General features: G+C 39.3%; 1 protein-coding gene across 2 annotated transcripts in view; it reads right to left on the bottom strand.

The window, feature by feature from the left end:
* Nucleotides 1–23111, bottom strand: part of LOC115209844 (A disintegrin and metalloproteinase with thrombospondin motifs 12-like) — a 56682-nt gene extending 33571 nt beyond the window's left edge. For both annotated transcript variants that reach the window (XR_004998182.1, XM_029778412.2), the window contains exons 1-6: nt 22955–23111; nt 21341–21407; nt 14577–14640; nt 12108–12357; nt 5177–5291; nt 1291–1442 (exon numbers count right to left, since the gene is read on the bottom strand). Coding sequence is in view for 1 of the 2 variants with exons in the window: in XM_029778412.2 (XP_029634272.1) it covers nt 1291–1442; nt 5177–5291; nt 12108–12357; nt 14577–14640; nt 21341–21407; nt 22955–23008 (702 nt within the window). In the remaining variant the exon portion in view is untranslated. The remainder of the gene's footprint in view (nt 1–1290; nt 1443–5176; nt 5292–12107; nt 12358–14576; nt 14641–21340; nt 21408–22954) is intronic.
* Nucleotides 23112–23479: the final 368 nt, after the last annotated feature.

Below are 23479 nucleotides of genomic sequence, written 5' to 3'. Positions count from 1 at the left end.
CACACACACACACACACAACACACACACACACACACACATATATATATACATACATATATACGACGGGCTTCTTTCAGTTCCCGTCTACCAAATCCACTGACAAGGCTTTGGTCGGCCCGAGGCTATAGTAGAAGACACTTGCCCAAGGTGCCACGCAGCGGGACTGAACCTGGAACCATGTGGTTTGTAAGAAAGCTACTTACCATACAGCCACTCCTACGCCTATTCTCAACCATTTTTTTTTTCATCTATGGACCTCTTTGGTTACTATTATATTCTAGTAGAACCCCATAGCCATTTAATGTTTAAAAACTAGTTTTAAAGAAACTTCTTTCGGAATCCCTATTTTGTTTTTCACACATAATTTCTCTAGGTTGATCTATGTAAAATGTAAGAGAAAGAAACCCAGCTGTTTCTTGCAATACATACCAATACATACATTAAAAGCAAATTTTTTCTAGGAGCCCTTAAAATACTATCGTGGATCCCCGATTTACTATTTTGTTCCGTGGACTTCCAAAAATCATGTAGGGACCCTCAGGGGTCATAATGGAGCCCGGTTGAGAACGTCATCTCTAGTTAGTTAAAAGCAAATTTCTTCTAGGAGCCCTTAAAATACTATCGTGGATCCCCGATTTACTATTTTGTTCTGTGGACTTCCAAAAATCATGTAGGGACCCTCAGGGGTCATAATGGAGCCCGGTTGAGAACGTCAGCTCTAGTTAGTTAAAAGCAAATTTCTTCTAGGAGCCCTTAAAATACTATCGTGGATCCCCGACTTACTATTTTGTTCCGTGGACTTCCAAAAATCATGTAGCGACCCTCAGGGGTCATAATGGAGCCCGGTTGAGAACGTCAGCTCTAGTTAATTAAAAGCAAATTTCTTCTAGGAGCCCTTAAAATACTATCGTGGATCTCCGATTTACTATTTTGTTCCGTGGACTTCCAAAAATCATGTAGCGACCCTCAGGGGTCATAATGGAGCCCGGTTGAGAACGTCAGCTCTAGTTAATTAAAAGCAAATTTCTTCTAGGAGCCCTTAAAATACTATCGTGGATCTCCGATTTACTATTTTGCTCCGTGGACTTCCAAAAATCATGTAGCGACCCTCAGGGGTCATAATGGAGCCCGGTTGAGAACGTCAGCTCTAGATAGTGATGAAAAAGAATCGGGTAGGTGCGTGCGTGGGCGTGCATGCATATGTATGGGTGAGTGTTGGTGAGTGAGTGAGCGTATGTTAGAGAGGGGTGAAAAGCAATTTTGGATGGAGAGATAGAGAAATGAATTACCCCATTAAACTTTGATACGATGTAATCGATTTTCTTGTGAAGGGTGTCAAATCCTTTTGCATCTAACATCTTGGTCATCTCTGCATCGTTGTACAACGCCATCTCAACAGTCACCACACGTTTGTCATCTTCAAAAGCATAGGCTTCGTTAACTGTGAAACAAAAAAAACAATAATGACAGTGAGAAACAGATAGTATACATGTATGTATTGTATATATATTTCTTTACTACCCACAAGGGGCTAAACACAGAGAGGACAAACAAGGACAGACAAAGGGATTAAGTCGATTACATCGACCCCAGTGCGCAACTGGTACTTAATTTATCGACCCCGAAAGGATGAAAGGCAAAGTCGACCTCGGCGGAATTTGAACTCAGAACGTAACGGCAGACGAAAAACGGCCACGCATTTCGCCCGGCGTGCTAACGTTTCTGCCAGCTCGCCGGCTTATGTATTGTATATATGTGTGTATGTACACACACACACACACGAAATGGTGCTGAAAAATTCCTGGTTTGGGGTAAAAGATAATAGAGGAGGTTTCCTTAATTCCGATTTTATTCGGCATATTCCCCTCTCAGATTCACACACTTATTGCAACGGTCCTTCAGTTTTTCGAAGCACAGTAAAAGAACATGAAAGGTTGAGCCTCCAATCAGGCCTTTCGCGATACCCTTAAAGCCAGGGAGGAAAGAGTGAGGGAAAGTTGCGGCGAAAGAGTCAGCAGAAGTTCGCCATTACTTTCTGCCGGAGCCGCGTGGAGCTTAGGTATTTCGCTCATAAACACACACATCGCCCGGTCTGAGATTCGAACCTGCGATCCCTCGACCGTGAGTCCGCTGCTCTAACCTCTAGGCCATGCACCTCCACTTAGGGACTTGAAGAAATGAAGTATTGAGGACGTCACGTGACACTCTAATGAACGGAGTAATACTGAAGAATTTCGGAACAGTTCAAGAGAGGAGGCTCGGGGGTGCTTTTGCTGTTAACGTTGTTCATGAGATTTGAAGCCAATACTACAAGTTAACATTTCCAGTTGTTTGGTTGTTTGTCGTTTAACCTAAAATCAACCCTGATCAAGCAGGCCTATGATCAAATGCATTCATCTTGTCATCTGTTATTTTTTTTCAAACGTAATGTACCTAAGACAACATTAACTAATGAGACCTTTTTTTTTAAAGAATAGGATATGATATAGAGGAGATTTCACAGCTATTTCTAAAAGATCGCTCGACTACATAGAGGCTCTCTCTCCCTCACTCACTCTTCTTTCCTCTCTCTCTCTCTCTCTCTCTCTCTCTCTCTCTCTCTCTTTCTTTCTCACACACACACACACACACACACATACCTTGCCGTCCTTATTGCTAGCTGGATTATTGCTAGCATAAAGTAACAAACTATAGAAATTGTGTCGTCTCCAAAGAAAACATTAAACTTTTCTTGTCTTGAGATATATATATCTAATTAAATATATCTTATTATCCTTATCTATATATATATATATTAATACGCTTGTACCGTCGGTGTTTGTTACGCTGAGGGAGATAAGTCAGGATTAAATTCGAGTTATTTCCCTTGGCTTCTGGACTGGCGTTGCTGCAACATTCTTGGAAGGTTACGAAACTCTTCACAGTACATTCAAGCTTCCAGTTCCTTTGAATGAAACAAGTGTGTGCAATGTTCCACCAAATTCTGATCAAGGAAACATTCTTAGGCGAGTAAAAGTCTTCATTATTGACGAAGCTTCAATGACACCAGTTTATGCTTTGAAAGCTGTAGATAATTGTTAAAGAGATATTATGAATAGTAATAGTATATTTGGTGGGGAAATTATCGTACTTGGAGGCGACTTTAGACGAGTTCTTCCAGTTGTTCCTGGAGCTCCTCCTGCAGCTCTACTTGATGCCTGCCTCAAATGCTCCTCTATGGGGGATAATTTTCGCCAAATGCAATTTACGCAAAACATGAGAACAAATGCAAACGAACAAGAATTTTTGAGGTGGCTACACAAAACTTGGAAGTGGATTTCTTCAAAGATCTCTTGATAATCTCGCAGAAGATACTATTGATATTCCTGAGTTAAGTTAAGTTAATTTTTTGGCTCAAAAAGCAAAAAGCAAAGCCATGTAGGGGGACATGGAGTTATGTACAGGGTGAGGCATGCATATGTAACAATTCTTTGGTATCTGATATATTTGACAATTGTACAACAGAAGAAATGAAAAATAGAGTGATCTTATCCCCTAAAAATTCGGACTGCTTAGCAGTTAATGAAGAAATGCTAAGTAGATTGCCCACTGAAACTAAGACATATCTAAGCACCGACTCAGTAACTTCTGATAATGAAGAAGAAGCTCAGAATTATCCAATGGTGTTTATAAATTCTTTTATACTTTCTGGAATACCTCCCCATTGTCTTAACTTAAAAGTTGCTATCAATTATTATGCTTCTTAGAAACCTCTCTATAACACAAGGTCTATGCAACGGAACTCGCTTGGAAGTACTTCAGCTCCACGAGCATAGCACCGAGGCGTCAATTATAAATGGATCTCATTCTCACACGAGAGTACTAATTCCAAGAATCAAATTTACTCCAAGCGATGCAAACATTCCATTCGTTCTACATTGGACCTAGTTCCCTGTTCGTCTGTCCTGTTCTATGACAATCAATAAAGCATAGGAGCAAACATTCAATAGAGTTGGCATACACTTGCCACAGCCATTTTTCACTCATAGTTAGCTTTACGTAGCTTTTTCAAGAGCAAGGGCGATAAACAGTGTGTGGGTTAAAGTGACAACTCAAAATGAATACACTCAGGGTCGCAGAAGGGGAATCACCTACGCTAGAAACATTGCACATAGGGAAGTGCTATAACGGATGTATTTAACATATACTTTCACACAATAACTTAATATATATTTATATTATTAAGAAGTATAACATAAAGGATAATTGTGAAGGCGCATGGCTTAGTGTTTAGAGCGTAGAGCTTACGATCGTGAGGTTGTGAGTACGGTTCCCGGACCGGACTGTGTGCTGTGTTCTTGAGCAAGACACTTTATTTCACGTTGCTCCAGTCCACTCAGCTGTAGAAATGAGTTGCGACATCACTGGTGCCGAACGTATGGTCCTTTGAATTTCCCTTGGATAACATCAGTGGTGTGGAGAGAGGAGGCTGGTATGCATGGGCGACTGCTAGCCTTCCACAAACAATCTTGCCCTGACTTGTGCCTCGGAGGGTAACTTTCTAGGGGCAATCTCATGGTCATTCATGACCGAAGGGGGTCTCCTCCTCCTAAAGGATAATAGAATTTTTCATGAACCAAAATAGTGCAAATTAAACGATTTTGATTAAATGATAACTATTCATTGGACGATATTTAAATTATCCGTGAATCTTTTTCACGAGTCCAGCTAGCTGTTTACTAATATGTAAGGGCAGTAGCGCAGTGAGCTGGCAGAATCCTTAGCACGCCAGACAAAATACCTAGCGGCATTTCGTCCATCTTTACTTTCTGAGTCTAAATTCCACCAAGACCGACTTTGCCTATAATCCTTTCGAGATCGATAAAATAAATACCAGCTGAGCACTGGGGTCGATGTAATCGCCTGACTCCACCCTCAAAATTGCTGGCCTTGTTCCAAAATTTGAAACCAGTATGTAAGGGCGGTAAGATGATGAGCTGGCAGCATTTCGTCCGTCTTTACGTTCTGGGTTCAAATTTTGCCGAGGCATTTGCATTTCATCCTCTCGCGATCAATAAACCGGGGTCAATGTAATCAACTTACTCTTTCCCCTGAAATTGCTGGCTTTGTGCCAAATTTCAAAACCATTATTATTGTTGTTGTTGTTGTTGTTGCTGTTGTTTCTTTTGTAATTACCTTTATCCACAAATGAATGCTTGTCTTGCTTTCGATGTTCACCAACAATATGTCTTGCTCCATCATCCACTGGTTCCAAAGTGTATTCAGTATCACCAAGCACCACTGATCCTCTCTAGATGAAATATAAACGAATATATTTTTTTTTAAATCACAGCAAGTATGGAAGCTAAAATATCAAAGCGATTTTTTCTTAATCAAAAACGTATTCGGAGATGTGATATATATTGGTGGTTCCTCCCTTGGTTTCGATTATGAGTATCCTAGTCGTAATCATTAAGGGTTTGTATGTGTGTGTGTGTGTGTGTGTGTGTGTGTGTGTGTGTGTGTGTGTGTGTGTGTGTGTGTGTGTGTGTGTTTGTTTGTGTGTGTGTGTGTGTGTGTGTGTTTGTGTGTGTGTGTGTGTGTGTATGTGTGCGTGTGTGTGTATGTGTGCGTGTGTGTGTGTATGTGTGCGTGTTTGTGTATGTGTGTAGTATGTGTGCGTGTGTGTGTGTGCGTGTGCGTGTGTGTGTGTGCGTGTGTGTGTATGTGTGTGTGTGTGTGTGTGTGTGAGTATGTGTGTGTGTGTTTGCGTACATATATATATAAATAACAACACAGATGGGTTGATGTTCACTATAGCAGTTTCAGACATGTACTTTATGGATGAACAAAAGGGTCATATCAAGCAAAGTAACCATTTTTTTTAGGTGAATTGAGTACAATTTAACACTTAGGATTCTTCACGAAAATAGAACATAGTACAAACTGATCCTCCCATCTAGGTTACTGCTGGGAGAGTGAATGGCAGAAGCTATTACAAAGTATATATTCATAGGGATTTGTTGCGAACTCGTTCGAGGGATTGGAATAAACGAAAGAAATGAAGGGAGATGGAGAGGGAGGAGAAAAAGAGAGAAAAATGAAATATATATTATATATAAGTATGTATGTATACATGTATTTATGTATGTATAAGAAATTAACATTATCCGGGTTCAGTTCCACTGCGTGGCATCTTGGGCAAGTGTCTTCTGCTATAGCCCCGGGCCGACCAATGCCTTGTAAGTGGATTTGGTATACGGAAACTGAAAGAAGCCTGTCGTATATATGTATATATATATATGTGTGTGTGTGTGTATGTGTTTGTGTGTATGTGTTTGTGTGTCTGTGTTTGTCCCCCTAGCATTGCTTGACAACTGATGCTGGTGTGTTTACGTCCCCGTCACTTAGCGGTTCGGCAAAAGAGACTGATAGAATAAGTACTGGGCTTACAAAGAATAAGTCCCGGGGTCGATTTGCTCGACTAAAGGTGGTGCTCCAGCATGGCCGCAATCAAATGACTGAAACAAGTAAAAACAAAAAAAATTGTTTTCATTATTTACATTATTTACAATTGACGGATATTTGTCCTCATCTTGTTTGTTGTTAACACAACGTTTCGGCTGATATACTCTCCAGCCTTCATTAGGTGTCTTGGGGAAATTTCGAACCTGGATTCTCATTCCTAAGGTATTTTTCGATGTTGTTGTTATTATTATTATTGTTATTATTATTATTCAGGTCACTACCTGAAATCGAACTCAGAATATTGGGGTTGGTAGCCCGCGCTCTAAACCACTACGCCATATGCCCGTGTATAAGATAAACACAAGTTTATATTATTAGTTCCTACATACGTTTTACGATTTTGGTTGTTTGGAACTCATCAATGGGTGTTACAAATGCATTTGTATGCTTAACCACAACGGATCATCAGGAAACACTTTACTGCATTTAGTTACAGAGAACTAACGTCGAGAGTTGAATAGATGGCGAGACATTTTATAATTATTAGGAAAGAGAAATAGGAGAGCAATTGGTTGAGAAGAGGAAAATAGACTAAGAAACAAGAAAGAGGGGAATAGCGAAAGAGAAACAGAGAAGACTAATAGAGGATAAAAAGAGAAAAAGGAAGAGATAGAAAAGAAGAAAGGAATAGAAAAAATGGGAGAAAAGCTCTTATATTTTTATTGCGTCTAAAAACTGCAATAGGAGGATGCAGGTTACTTGATTGAAACGAGGTTATTTTTCTGAAATATGCTGACACCTTTCATGCAACACTTTTGTAATACCAGCGAAATTTCGGTGCCAGTTAATCACTAACGGATTTTGCTCACAAATTTTACTTTGGCTGCTTGTATATACGGGAGTGAGTTACGGTTCAGCGTCGAAACACCCAATGATCGTTGAACAAGTTTGATAACATGAATTCCACCAGGTCAAAGCTACATTCACAAATAGCGAATGACCCCGTATCTTTTAGATGCAACTAATCTCATACACACATACACACATATATACATGTGCGTGAGTTTGTATGTGGGTGTATGTATGCGTGTGTATGTATATATATATATATACGAGCAAAACGCCCCCCCTCCAATGGACGGTGCTGAGTTGTCAAACATTTAAACCAAATTTTCTCAAAACAACTTGACCGACCGTCCCATAGGCCTTCCCTTTGAGAAACACTGATTTAACCTAAATTTGAGACACCAACAAAAGAAAAGAAAAAAAAGTAGACTTTTTTTTCTATTCCAAAGAAAAACGATTTTATTCACACAAATATGCAACCGAAGAGTTTAAAGCACCAGTAATGATAAGGCTGTTGACTGGGAGAACACAAACATGGTTTAAACAGTAAGCTTGGCAGGAAAGAAACGTGCCTTTAAGCAGTACAAAAACAACAAAAAATGGAAGGTGCAGTTACGTACAGGTTGACGGAAGAAAAGCACGTTCCCACGGCTTTATCGATCGCGTTCTCACCTGGCATCGATTTTTGTAATTTTTTCAAGACTTATACACGCCCTGATACCGTCTGTATCTACATATCAAATTTGAGCGCAATCGGATGGAGGGTGCCCGAGATCCTAGAAGCCACACACACAGACAGACAGAACGGATTTTATATAATAGATAGGGCCTCCGTCAGTAAAGGCTGATTGTGCATATGCACATGTATGAGTAAACCGAGGTTAGATTTATGTTGTTGTTGTTGTTGGAAAACTGACAGTTTCCCATGATTGTCAGTCTCTCTTTTTGCAACACTGATGTTTATCTCAGGCGTTGCTATCAGAAAGCAAAGAGTCGAAACACATACTACAAGGCATCTTGCCCAACTCTTTAACAGTTCCACCAATCCACCGCTCTTGATAGGATTGTTTATCGAGCCCAAAAAAGATGAAAGACAAATTTGGTTTCGTTAGGATTTGAACTCAGAGCAGAGAAAGGTGAAATAATACCGCAAAGCATCCTATGCAATACTCGGACGACCTGGTAATTCAACACCTTAACCCTTTTACATTCAGATTACTCTTTCAAATATTATGCTTATTATTCAAATTGCTTTGAATTAATCATGCATAAACTCGTAGCTCTGAGATTTCCATGATGCGCAATCTCATAGCTCTGAGATTTCCATGGTGCATAATATCGTAGCTCGAAGATTTCTATTTTTAGAAAGTCAATGAAGTGTTTGATCTGGCTGGGTTGAACATAAAACAGGAGAATATTGGGGCTGGATATGGTCAGTTTAAATTCTAAATGATTAAGTAATGAGTAAGTGACCAAATATTATGACAAGTTTCATCTGACAAATTTCCACAATTTCTGTCTATGTTATTTCACTTAGAAAGCTTTCGTAGAAGATATTGCCAAAGGTTCTGTATAGTAAAATTTAATCCCATGGAAAAAACCATATGATTTTCAAACACATTTCTTTTGCAGTGAAGGGGTGAGAAGTAGACAAAGAGGAGAAGAAGGAGAGAAATAATGAGAGAGAGAAGATATCTATTTTATCATCTGATTGTAGATAGGTATATTCCATATAATTTCAAATTTCAGTAGTTTATCTAGGTTCACGAAATCTGACCGTGTGATGAGACAGATTTATAACTTTAGTACATCTGCTTTTATCGTTTCTTCACGTGATAGTAGATGATAAGGCGCGCGTGTACATGCACGCACATTTGTATGTAGACATTTCTTATTTCTTTACTGCCCACAAGGGGCTACACACAGAGGGGACAAACAAGGACAGACAAACGGATTAAGTCGGTTATATCGACCCCAGTGCGCAACTGGTACTTATTTAATCGACCCCGAAAGGATGAAAGGCAAAGTCGACCTCGGCGGAATTTGAACTCAGAACGTAGCGGCAGACGAAATACCTATTTCTTTACTAAACACAGATGGGACAAACAAGGACAGACAAACGGATTAAGTCGATTACATCGACCCCAGAGCGTAACTGGTACTTAGTTTATCGACCCCAAAAGGATGATAGGCAAAGTCGACCTCGGTGGAATTTGACCTCAGAACGTAACGGCAGACGAAATACGGCTACGCATTTCACCCGGCGTGCTAACGTTTCTGCCAGCTCGTCGCCTTGTATGTAGACATTTCTGAGCCAACAAAAACACTTTCCTCCTCATCCAACACATATGTATTCTCCCGTTCACAAATGCAAATTCCTATCTACTTATCTATCTATCTATCTATCTATCTATCTATCTATCTATCTATCTATCTATCTATCTATCTATCTATCTATCTATCTATCTATTTATCTATCTATCTATCTATCTATCTATCTATCTATCTATCTATCTATCTATCTATCTATCTATCTATGTGTGAGTGTGAGTGTGTGTGTGTGTGTATGCATGCATGTACGTATATATTATACATACACACATGTGCGCGTGTCATAAGAATTTAGAAACTTTGAGAGAACGTGAACTAATTCGTTTTTAACAGTAAAAGCATAAAAATATTGGGCTTAAAACCGTCTGATATGTTTACAGAACATGTGGGCTCATATCCCACGGGCAAATTTCAACTTTTTCTGTCTAAAGGGATTTTTAATTCAGTATTTACAAACTATTAATTATAGCTTTATCTACTTCGAGTTTGAGCGTTAAAATCGAATTATTCCCACACAAACTCACACACATACAAGTACGTATATATGCTTGTTTGTTTGTGTGTGTGTATGTGTCCTCCTTTTATACACACTAACATTCACACATTCACATATTCACTCACATTCACATCACAGAACGTAAAGATATAGTCTCTCAGATGATTTACTTCTAGTTGAGGCTGGGGTTCAGGAGACTGAAGATGACCACGATAAAATAGAAGTGACAATCTACTTTGTTTAATACGCATACGCATGAAGGCGGCGAGCTGGCAGAAACGTTAGCGCACCGGACGAAATGCTTACGTTCTGAGTTCAAATTCCGCCGAGGTCGACTTTGCCTTTCATCCTTTCGGAGTCTATTAAATAAGTACCAGTTACGCACTGGGGTAGATATAGTCGACTTAATCCGTTTGTCTGTCCTTGTTTATCCTCTCTGTGTTTAGCCCCTTGTGGGTAGTAAAGAAATAGGTATTTCGTCTGCCATTACGTTCTGAGTTCAAATTCCGCCGAGGTCGACTTTGCCTTCCATCCTTTCGGAGATCGATCAATTAAGTACCAGTTGCGCACTGGATTCAATATAATTGACTGGCCCCCCTCCACAAAAATGTCGGGCCGTGTGCCTAGAGTAGAAAAGAATATACATACGCATGGCTCAGTGGTTCGAGCCTCGGGCGCACAATCGTGAGGTAATGAGTTCGATTACCAGATCGGACTGTGTATTGCGTCCTTGAGCAAGACACTTTATTTCATGTTGCTCCAGTATACTCAGCTGTAGGAATGAGTTGCAACATCACTGGTGTCAAGCTGTAGCCTTTGCCTTTCCCTTGGATAACATCGGTAGCGTGCATGAGCGTCTATTGGTCTTTCACAAACAACCTTGCCTCGGAGGGGAACTTTCTAGGTGCAATCCCATGGTCATTCCTGACCAATGGGGGTTTTTACCCTTTACTCTTTTACTAAAATCTACCCGCATATATCAATAACCGCATACGTTTGTCGCATCAACTGTTGTTACTTCTCAGTGCCAAACTAAACACTAAATTCACTCATTAACCTCATTCATTTATCATAAAAGCGCCACCTAGTATATAAGATGTCTAGACTATCGGCAGATCTTTAATGGTTGTGTTGTTAAGAAGTTCACTTGGCAACCGTGTAGTTATGGGTCCAGTCCCACTGTGTGGAACCTTGGGCACATGTCTTCTATTATAACACGGGGGGTTCAGGTTCGATCCCACGGTGCGGCACTTTGGGTACATGTCTTCTACTATAATACTATAATGCCTTGTGAGTGATATTTGGTATGCAGAAGCTGTGTGGAAGCCCGATGTATGTGTGTGTATGTTTGTGTGTGATTATCCCCAACCACTGCTTGATAACCGGTGTTGGTTTGTTTCAGAAATAGAGTCCGATAGAATACGTGCCAGACTTGAGTCAAACTTAAGTACTGGAGTTGATTGGTTCGACTAGAACCCTTTAAGGTGGTGCTCAATTTTTTCTATCCAAAAGGGTTTTTAACTCAATATTTACAAGCTATTAATTATAGCTTTATCTACTTCGAGTTCGAGTGTTAAAATCGAATTATTCATACACATGCACAAACGCACGCACACACACACACACACACACACACACACACACACACACACACACACACACACACACACACACTCACACATGACTGAAACAAGTAAAAGATAGAAAGAAAAAATACAACAGGGATCATCATCGGACAGACACAAAAGACAGCCTCAAATCAGCCTTGATTAAACAGACCTATAGTCAAAAATATTCCAGCCATGACCACCACGTCTTTGTTCGGGGACTATATTATATTTAATATGTGTGTAGGTGTTCCTAACATATCCTTCTTTACTTAAGACAGCAGGCTGTAATTTGAGATAGATTTGGTTGCTACTTCTAACAAGTTGAGGTTTCATCACATGTTCAATAAATGAGTATTAGTGAGACAACGGATCTTACCAAACCGTTACAGTAAGACAATGACGCACTGCCACTATAGCCATCGATACGACCGACCAGATAACAGTTTCTTGGTTCCACTATAAAGTGTTGCTCTTCCTCTCCATTCGAAACCACGATCTTTGCATTTTCATGTAATATTTGTTCTGGATGCTTTAATGATAATTTCAGTTGCAACTCAGCAAGAGGAATATGTAGGATTGTTTCCACCTGACTGCCTTGTCTTTCTTTGATTCTACTGATATTCAAACTGCAAAACAAGCATAAAATAGAAAATAAAATAGTGCCATCGATGAAATATAGAAATATAGCTAAGTGAATCAGAGTGAGCCGCAAAATGTTCAGTCTAAACTATATCTGTAAAAAAGAGATAATAGTTTTAATGACAATTCTTGTTAAAAAAGCAAGGCAGATAACTCCGAAATCAAAAATGCCTAAAATTATGTAAGTTACATTAGGAAGTGAATCTTGTCTTTGGAGGTTCAACCAATATTTCCGAAGCCTTGTTCCCTTAAGTATGGTATATCTACGAATTTTTCAAAAGTTAGCTGACTGCGAGAATCTTGAATTATATTAAAGATGTATTGTTAAAAGTCTTGTTTTTCACATTGCTAATCAGGGAAAAGGATGGAAAAATATTACGAATCCACAGGGATGGGCTCCAGAGGTTTTACAGAACGCTCCTTCAGATCAGAGCTGTCACGAGACTAAACAAAAATAAAAACAGGTTACTAATTTAATGACCTCCTTGGTCCAGTTTCACTTCCCTTTTTCCATCACTAAAGTAATCCTGCACTACTAATTGTGTAAGCTCAACCACAAGCCTTAATACAATACATTGATGTATACATACATACATACATACATACATACATACATACATACATACATACATACATACATACATACATACATACATACATACATACCCTGTTGTTGATGTCGAAATTCCAATGAAGAAGCCTTGGATCTAGGTTTAGAAACCGGTTCTTTCTTTATTGGCAAGAAATCTTGAAATAAATTGAATAATGATATACATACATATATACATACATACACACACACGTACGTACGTACATACATGCATAATACATACATACATACATACATACATACATACATATATACATACGTACCTACGTACCTATGCACGCACGCACATACATACATACGTACGTACGTACGCAAACACGCACATACATACATACATACATACATACATACATACATACATACATACATACATACATATATACATACGTACGTACATGTATACATACATGCGTACGTACATGCATACATACATATATACACACATACATACGTACGTACGTACATACACGCATACTATTCTTTTATTCTTTCTTTAACTTGTTTTCGTCATTGGACGGCGACCATGCTGCGACACTGACTTGAAGATTTTAGTCGAAAAAAACGACTCCAGTACACGTTTTTTTAAAGCCTCCTACTTAAATATCGTTCGCCTTTTGGCAAACCGCTATTTTACGGCGGTGCAAACAAACCAACAGCGGTGTCAAGCGGCGGTGTGGTCAAACACAAATACAATGATACATACACGCATCCACATTTCTCTCTCTCTCTCTCTCTTTCTCCGTTTCCCTCTCTCGTTGCTCACATGTGACCATCGTCCATCTTTCTCTTCCTCGCGTGATCATCTTTCTTTTCTTTCGGGGCTGTCTTAAGGACAGCATGTATCCTATCTCTCTCTTTTATCTTTTCTTTTGTCAAAAGAATATTTCTCCAGCATTCGTTATTTTACCCTCGTCCTGATCTAATGACCCTCCATGTTTGCTTTTGTTTGGTTTCCTTGTATGTCTCCACTGTCCTGTTTTTGTTCCCAACTTTGACCCTCCATAAATCCCAAATTTTGTTTTGGAATTTATGGGAGCAACTGTCTTCAAAGACACCTGCTTGAAATGAGGAGCAGATAGACAACTGACAACTGATGAAGGGTCGTTCTTTATGTTACTTGTCATGTTTTCCATTTCTTCCTCCCGTTGTTTGCATATTGAACTCATTTGCTTTCGTATTTCATATTACTTACAGTTGGTGACGTCCTGTACACATATATGCATGTGTGTATATATATATATATATATATATATATATATATATAGGTAAATACAGGCTTTGTTTCAGTTTCCGTCTATCAAATCAACTCACAAGACTTTGGTCGTCCCGGGGGCTATAGTAGAAGACACTGAACCCGAAACCATATGGTTGGGAAGCAAACTTCTTACCATACACCCACGCCCGCGCCTTAATGCATGCATACATACACACACATACACACGCATGCATACATACAAATACATACATACATACATACATACATACATACATACATACATACATACATACATACATACATGCATATGCACATACATTACATACACATACACAGAGCGTATATTAACAGATGGTAGCGAGAAAATTAAAACCACTTACGGATGGTGGATACCGCCATCAAGAATTTCCGATAATTCAGTCAAATGAAGTCGTTCAAAAGCATCTGAAGAATACGGAAGCACATGTACTTTTAGTAACGTAAGGTGTATATGGACGTGTAATTGTGTGTCTGTATGTGTAGTAGTAGTAGTAGTAGTAGTAGTAGTAGTAGTAGTAGTAGTAGTAGTAGTAGTAGTAGCAGCAGCAGTAGCAGCAGCAGCAGCAGTAGTAGTAGTAGCAGCAGCAGCAGCAGCAGCAGCAGCAGCAGCAGCAGCAGCAGCAGTAGTAGTAGTAGTAGTAGTAGTAGTAGTAGTAGTCCCAAAACCTCGTCGATCGGGCAAACCAATGCTCAAATGCGCTTAAATTGCGGCCATGGAGTGATAGCACGTATATCAGAATATCCAGTGATGATATAGAAGAGAACATTGGAATTAGACGGAGAAAGACACGGGATGGAACATTCTAGTCTAAAGCCTTTGTTCCAGTATAGCCTAGCCTATTAGGATAAAGGATAACACACACTACAGAACTACATAGCATTCCGTCTGTCTCGTCTCATACGAACTGCATTATCTACCGTCTTCTTTAAATCAGATTTGGCTGCTATTTCTTGCTGATCGAGCGACCACTTGAAGGTACCTAGCTAAGTATGGCTAAGTTATTGGTCGAAGTTATTGGTCGATGCTATTTCTAGCAGGTCACATGACTATGTCGTTACACTTTTGCTCAATTCTTCATTAAAATATATTTTTATGTTTCAACATTGAATGCCTAATTAAAATAGATTTCTACATAATATTTTGTTGCAAGCATTGCATGTATGTATGTAAATATGTATGTGTGTATGAATGTATGTATGTATGTATGTATGTATGTATGTATGTATGTATGTATGTATGTATGTGTATGTATGTATGTTTTATGTGTGTATTCTCATGCATATAGTTGCATACCTAGACATGCTCATATATATTTAAATGATAAACTTCTGCAAAGTTTTACAGATTTTTACAGTTCCAGTGATGGAATGGATCTGTAGTCTTCGAATTAGGTTTCTCCTTTCTGGTTTCGAGAAGCCTAATTTCTTAAGATTGGTATCTAGGCTACTACTACTACGACCCCCTTCGGTCATGAGTGACCATGGGATTGCACCTAGAAAGTTACCCTCCTAGACACAAGTCTGGGCAAGGTTGTTTATGGAAGACCAGCAGTTGCCCATGCATACCAGCCTTCCCTCTCCACGCCACTGATGTTATCCAAGGGAAAGACAAAGGTCGATACAGCTTGGCACCTGTGACGTCGCAACTCATTTCTACAGCTGAGTGAACTGGAGCAACGTGAAATAAAGTGTCTTGCTCAAGAACACAACACGCAGCCAGCTCCGGGATTCGAACTCACGACCCCACGATCGTAAGCTCGACGCTCTAACCGCTGATCCATGCGCCTTCACGGTATCCAGGCAGTGTGTTACATATCCCAGGGCCCCAATAATTACAAGTATAAACCTGAACTTGTAATCTGAATAGTTCAATAGTCCAGCGTATTTTCGTTTTCGCTTAACTTTTTAGCTTTATAATAACATCCACCAGGCAGCTGATTTCCACAAATGTACACAGTTTCTCTTCTCTATTCCATATCACTATATCAGGTTTACATTTTACTTGGGTTATCACTAGGACATTCCACCAGTACTCCTTTTCATTATGGATGGCTATGCCTTCTACCATACTTTGGGTTCTTACTTTTTGGGGCCTCGGTGTTGTCCTTCCGACGGATCTCATTTTACAGTGTCCCAGCTACAACATCATGTCTCATCGGTAGATAACATACATGTATGTATGTATGTATGTATGTATGTATGTATGTATGTATGTATGTATGTATGTATGTATGTATGTATGTGTATATAGGTTTTCTTTGAGTTTTATTTAATAAAGCGACAAGACTTTTAGGGTTAAAAGAGTTCCCGGTGTATATAAATATGTGGATGTATTAGTTGAAATGTCGATACATGTACCAGAGTGTGTATATTTATTCACATAACAATCTCAGCTGGAGAAGTTTTGGAATGTTTGTACATACGTACGTACATATGTATGTATGTATGTATGTATGTATGTATGTATGTATGTATGTATGTATGTATGTATGTATATATGTATATATGGATGGATGGATGGATGTTTGCATGCATGCACGCATGTATGCATTCATGTATGTATGCATTCATGCATTCATGTTTGTATGCATGTATGCATGTATGTATGCATGTATGTATGCATGCATGTATGTATGCATGTATGTATGTATGTATGCATGTATGTATGCATGTATGCATTCATGTATGTATGCATTCATGTATGTATGCATTCATGTATGTATGCATGTATGCATGTATGTATGCATGCATGTATGTATGCATGTATGCATTCATGTATGTATGCATTCGTGTATGTATGCATGTATGTATGCATGTATGCATTCATGTTTGTATGCATGTATGCATGTATGTATGCATGTATGTATGTATGTATGCATGTATGTATGCATGTATGCATTCATGTATGTATGCATTCATGTATGTATGCATTCATGTATGTATGCATGTATGCATGTATGTATGCATTCATGTATGTATGCATGCATGTATGTATGCATGTATGCATTCATGTATGTATGCATTCGTGTATGTATGCATGTATGTATGCATTCATGTTTGTATGCATGTATGCATGTATGTATGTATGTATGCATTCATGTATGTATGCATTCGTGTATGTATGCATGCACGCATGTATGCATTCATGTATGTATGCATTCATGTATGCATTCATGTATGTATGCATGTATGCATTCATGTATGTATGCATGCATGTATATATGTATGCATGTATGTATGCATGTAAATAAATTTGTCAGGTCGCTCTTAATGCTACTGGTAATATTGTAACTCGGGACAACCTTTTGCATGGTTGGGCCATCGGCTACTGAATTGGCAACCCTACCAAGTTTGCTTGGTAAGGAGGGTAGTTTACATTGGAGGCGCAGCAGGACGCAAAACAAAGTCTGTCACGGGGCATACGAACTCTGTAGAGTCAATGGCCATCCAAAGGCCGAGGATGAGAAACAACCTAAGTGAAAGAAAACTGGTGTTACACTCGTGGCTTCATTTACATCCAGTGATGTAGTGATTAGTTCTTCTTTTCAGGCAAATGCTTACGTTGTTTAGAGAGCGGGATTGGCTCTGTGTAAGACCTCCATTTATAGAGCTTCGGGCACGAGCCTCGCTTGATTTTTAATATCTCTATGTGTTGCGCATGGCTCAGTGGTTAGAGCGTCTGGCTTACAATCATGAGGTAGTGAGTTCGATCCCGGACTGGACTGTGTTTTGTGTTCTTGAGCAAGGCACTTTATTTCACGTTGCTCCAGTTCACTCAGCTGTAGAAATGAGTTGCGATGTCTCTGGTGCTAAACTGTATCAGCCTTTGCCTTTCCCTTGGATAACAATTGGTGACGTGGAGAGGGAAGGCTGGTATGCATGGGCGACTGCTGGTCTTCCATAAACAACTTTGCTCGGACCTGTGCCTCGGAAGGGAACTTTCTAGGTGCAATCCCATGGTCATTCATGACTGAAAGGGGACTTTAAAAATAAAATGCGTTGCATACTATGGCTGGTCATAACCGAAAAAGGTAAAACACTGAAAAATTCGATGATGGAATGAAGTCATGTGTCGGCGAGAGTGGTAAGTCTCTGAACACCTGCTGTTAGCGGTGACTATTATTACTACATCTGTGTCAAAGAGCGTAGATCCCTGGCAGGACTATAAAGCCATATCTGTGCCGCTCATGTTTAAGAGAACAGTCAAGCGATAGCATTGCCCGAAATCGAGTTACTGCTATCACCTATGTAAATATTAGAAAGTCTGATTGTCGGTATAACAAGAGGGAGAGAAGGAGGTATATTAGCACGCTCTTCAAATAACTTACATTCATCTATTGCATCTTTATTTCTCTAATTTGACTGTATTTGCCAAAGCCAATATAGCTGCCTCAGCATATAGTGCCATACAAGGCGGCGAGCTGGCAGAACCGTTAGCATGCTGGACAAAATGCTTGGCGGTATTTCGTCGAGCTGGCAGAAACGTTAGCACGCCGGGCGAAATGCTTAGCGGTATTTCGTCTGCATTACGTTGTGAGTTCAAATTCCGCCGAGGTCGACTTTGCCTTTCATCCTTTCGGGGTCGATAAATTAAGTACCAGTTATGCACTGGGGGTCGATGTAATCGACTTAATACCTATGTCTGTCCTTGTTTGTCCCTTCTGTGTTTAGCCCCTTGTGGGTAATAAAGAAATAGGTATTTCGTCCGTCTTCACATTCTGAGTTCAAATTCCGCCGAGGTCGGCTTTTGTCTTTCATCCTTCCGGAATCAATAAAATGAGTATCAGTTGAACACTGGAGTTAATATTAATCAACTTACCCCACCCCACTCCACCCCACCGAACTTATTGGCCTTCAGCTAAGATTCGAAACTAATATTTAGTAATATAATTCATTGTAACTATATCGTTTACATGTTCACATTTTGTCTGTGTTGGCTCATGTGTTTGCCTGTGGGTGGACGGACAGCTGCGTACTAGACATTTGCGTCCCGGACAACTGCGTACCAGACAATTGCATCCCTGGACATTTGCGTCCCTGGACAAATGCATCCTTGGACAAATAAATGTGTTACTGGTAATTTATTGTCATTAAAAAAATGTTTTACATGTTTACTTTTTTTAATACACTTATTTTTTCAGGGGTTTACTTTCCAACAGTTGCTCGTTATAGTTCGTTATAGTTCGTTACCATAATTGTACACCAACACAAAAGGTATATTCTTGTTTAAAGCAAAAGAAATTTAAGCTAGCAGTTTTAGTTAAATCGAGCAGTGCGAGATGTAAACGTCTAATACATTCTGGATTTTATAATTCAAAGTTTTATTTGAAACCCATGGATAGGTTTAGAAAATCTAGCACAGGTGGAAAGATATTTGTTGACGAGGAAAATTACAACTACCACTATCATTAGAAAAACGCTAATGAAACAGAAACCTACTGGAGATGTGTAGAGCGATCTTGCAAAGCAAGAATACATATAGTGAATGCCTCAATCACGACACAATGTAATGACCATAACCATGGATCCTCAGCTGCTAAAGTTAGAGCACAAGAAGTTATATCCGAGTTAAAAACTACTTCAGTTTCTGTATGCGAAACAGCAAGAAGTCTTACTGGAGCTACGATCGCTAATGAAGATCAGTTTTCAATTACCCACATGCCCTCATTATCATCAATGGGTAAAAAACGTACGTCGATGGAGACAAAAATCACACAACGCGCCACCAATGCCACAGCAAAGGAATAATTTTGAGATACCGGAGTCCTACTGTTTTCTTGCAACTGGAGAGAAGTTCCTTGCATTTGATTCTGGCACCGATGACAAGGATAGAATTGTAATATTTGCGACGGAAGATGACTTAGAAGATTTGATAAATTTTCCCAACTGGGCAGCAGATGGTACCTTTAAAGTCAGTATATTATCAGCTATATTGTATCCATATCCAAGAAGATACATTTAACATTCCCAGAGATTTTTCCCTTCTTCCAGGTAAGACAAAGGAAACATATGTTTGTCTATTCACATATTTGTTGCAGCTCAAACCGCAACTTAATCCAAAATCTTTGTTGACAGACTTTGAAATAGGAGCTCAGAAAGGTTTTGCAGAAAAGTTTCCAGAAGTAACAATAAGTTCATGTCTCTTTCATTTGTCTGCGTCTATTTTTAAGAAAATCTGTGGCCTAGGGTTAAGACAACAGTATAGAGAAGATGAAGTATTCAATTGGGAAATTAGATGTTTTTCCGCATTATCATTTCTTCCTTTAATTGACGTTGTCGACGGTTTTATTGACTTGTCTGATAACTGTGATTTGCCTATTTTGAAATGACATACATTGGTCAAGCAAGAGGCCGGAGAGGGATAAGGATGGAACCTATTCTTTCTATCGAGTATTGGAATGTTCGAGAAAGGGTTATAAATCAGTTTCCTAGATCTAATAACATCTTAGAGGGATTACACAACGCTTTGCAATATTCTTTATTGTGTCAACACCCTTCTATTTGGAAATTGATTGAAGCACTGAAAAAGGAGGAAGCGCCTTAAAGAAAAAATGGGACTTTCAAAGAGGAATTCTAGTGCAGCAAAAAAATAAAACTGCAACTAAGAGAACCGTGGTGTTATTAGATAAGTACACTCCTGAAAACAAGATAAATTTTTTGAAAAGAATAGCTCACAACATTCACACCTTTTGATTTATTTGGGAAACTACAATGATTTTTTAAATCTTGAAATATTTTTTTGTATTGTTAATCAGCTTTCGTTTTTTAAACCAAAATAAACTTGTAAATTTTAAACTGTTTTATTTCTTTTTTATCCTTTTTTAAACATTTATTATTACCTACTCTTTTGTTTAGAGTTATTAAATGTGTTTATTTACAATTAGCTTTGATAATCAACTGTTCCTAATAAACAAAAAATATACCTGAAAATATGATAAGTAAAATTTCAAAATAATACAAGAACACAACTGTCCAGAGACGCATTTGTCTAGGGACGCAAATGTCCAGGGACGCAATTGCCTGGTACGTAGCTGTACGGTGCACAAATGTCCAGTACGCAACTGTCCTAGAGCAATGCCTGTGCAATATGTTTCAGAGTGCTTACCTTCGAGGAATCCGATACGTTTGGCCGCTTTAAGATGAGGTTCATTCAAGTTGTGAATTGGTTTTGGCTATGAATGGAAGAAGAGATAGCAGGTTTATAAGTACGATCAGAAAAACCGTCCGGAGAACATTTTTCAGCAGTTCATTATAATATGGGCATTCATTATATTGCGTGCGTGCGTGCGTGCATGCGCGCGCGTCTGTGTGTGTGTGTGTGTGTGTGTGGTGTGTGTGTGTGTGCTTCAAGAAAAAGGCTTAGTAGTGACTCTGCATCATCCTGTGAAATTTTTAGCCTTCGCAATCACTGTCGACCATTTTTTTGTAAAAGTAAATTTTATACTTAAATGTGTGGGGTGATCCTTCCGCTAACGTCTAACTGTGTTTATGCTTTATATCTCACCGTACATTAAAAAAAGTGTGGGCGCAATGGCCCAGTGGTTAGGGCAGCGGACTCGCGGTCATAGGATCGCGGTTTCGATTCCCAGACCGGGCGTTGTGAGTGTTTATTGAGCGAAAACACCTAAAGCTCCACGAGGCTCCGGCAGGGGATGGTGGTGATCCCTGCTGTACTCTTTCACCACAACTTTCTCTCACTCTTACTTCCTGTTTCTGTTGTACCTGTATTTCAAAGGGCCGGCCTTGTCACTCTCTGTGTCACGCTGAATATCCCCGAGAACTACGTTGAGGGTACACGTGTCTGTGGAGTGCTCAGCCACTTACACGTTAATTTCACGAGCAGGCTGTTCCGTTGATTCGGATCAACCGGAACCCTCATCGTCGTAACCGACGGAGTGCTTCCACACATTAAAAAAAAAACACATTTACAACTTTGCTTTTTCTTCCAGTTGAGGATGTTAGCCCTACGCAAGCCATTTTTTACCTCTGAGAAGAGGTGGTTCATATTAATCTGGCCTCTATCTTTCGACCTGCCCTGCTCGGGAGGTCCAAACATGAGCTTGCACTCTGCTGGTTCAACTCTAAGAGGTCATTGAGGTGCACACGCAATGAGAACTTTACCTTTCGTTATTGCCTAACTGTAAATATATGCAACATCATATTTGGTTAAGTGAGCAGTATCGGATTATAAGTCTAGTGTGCCGTAAATATGGAACTCTGATACAAATGGTAAAGTGTCGTAGAAAAGCACATCATAAACTATATGTATGTTTGTTTGTATATATGTATTCTTTTATTCCTTTACTTGTTTCAGCCATTTGACTGCGGCCATGTCGGAGCACCGCCTTGAAGGGTTTAGTCGAACAAATCGACATCAAGACTAGTATTTATTCTATTGGTCTATTTTACTGAACCGCTAAGTTACGGGGACATAAACACACCAACATCGGTTGTCAAGCGATGGTGGGGTGTCAAAGACATACACGCATAAATACATACATAAATATATACGAAGGGCTTCTTTCACTCTCCATCCATCAAATCCACTCACTAGGTTTTGGTCAGCCCGAAGCTATAGAAGGAGATACTTGCCCAAGGTGCCACGCAGTGGGACTGAACTCGGAACCATGTGATTGGAAAGTAAGCTTCTTACCACACAGCCACGCTTGCACTTGAGTGCGCATGTTTATAAAGATAAATACTAAAAAGTTTCTCTTACCTGAACAGGGGCCACGAGCAAAACAGTAGAGAGTAAAAATATCAATGGTAACATTGTGTGGCATCGGTTATAAACAACAGAATAAATAATTTATAAGTTTAGAAACGCACAATGCGTTCAGAAATGCACTGATATGGAGTATGTGGCGTTTTTATAGTCCAAAACTTGCCTTTCTCTCAAGTCAGATAAAGAGGTTATCATATCCTTTATCTTGTTTTCTGACAAAATTTCCGATTTGTCATCAAATTTCATTGAAGATTTGCAGGATTGCCTGCCGGTATCTACTGTATTTGACACCTGTTTCGACCCTTTATTCAAAAATTGTCATGTGTGATTTTAATTTATTTAGAAATTGTCATGTGCTCTTGATTTATTTAGAACTTGTATTGTGCTCTTTAAAATTTGAAGGATCCGGTGGTGTAGCTATATATGTGTGTGTGAAAGAGAGAGAGAGGCTTTTATTGCTTAAAGTTTGTTTGGGCTTTTGTTCTCTTTTGTTGGGGTTTTCAATGAAATACAAACACA

Source organism: Octopus sinensis, linkage group LG3 (genome assembly GCF_006345805.1).
Source record: "Octopus sinensis linkage group LG3, ASM634580v1, whole genome shotgun sequence".
Classification (NCBI taxonomy): Eukaryota; Metazoa; Mollusca; class Cephalopoda; order Octopoda; family Octopodidae; genus Octopus; species Octopus sinensis.
This window is presented reverse-complemented; position numbering and strand designations above follow the sequence as displayed.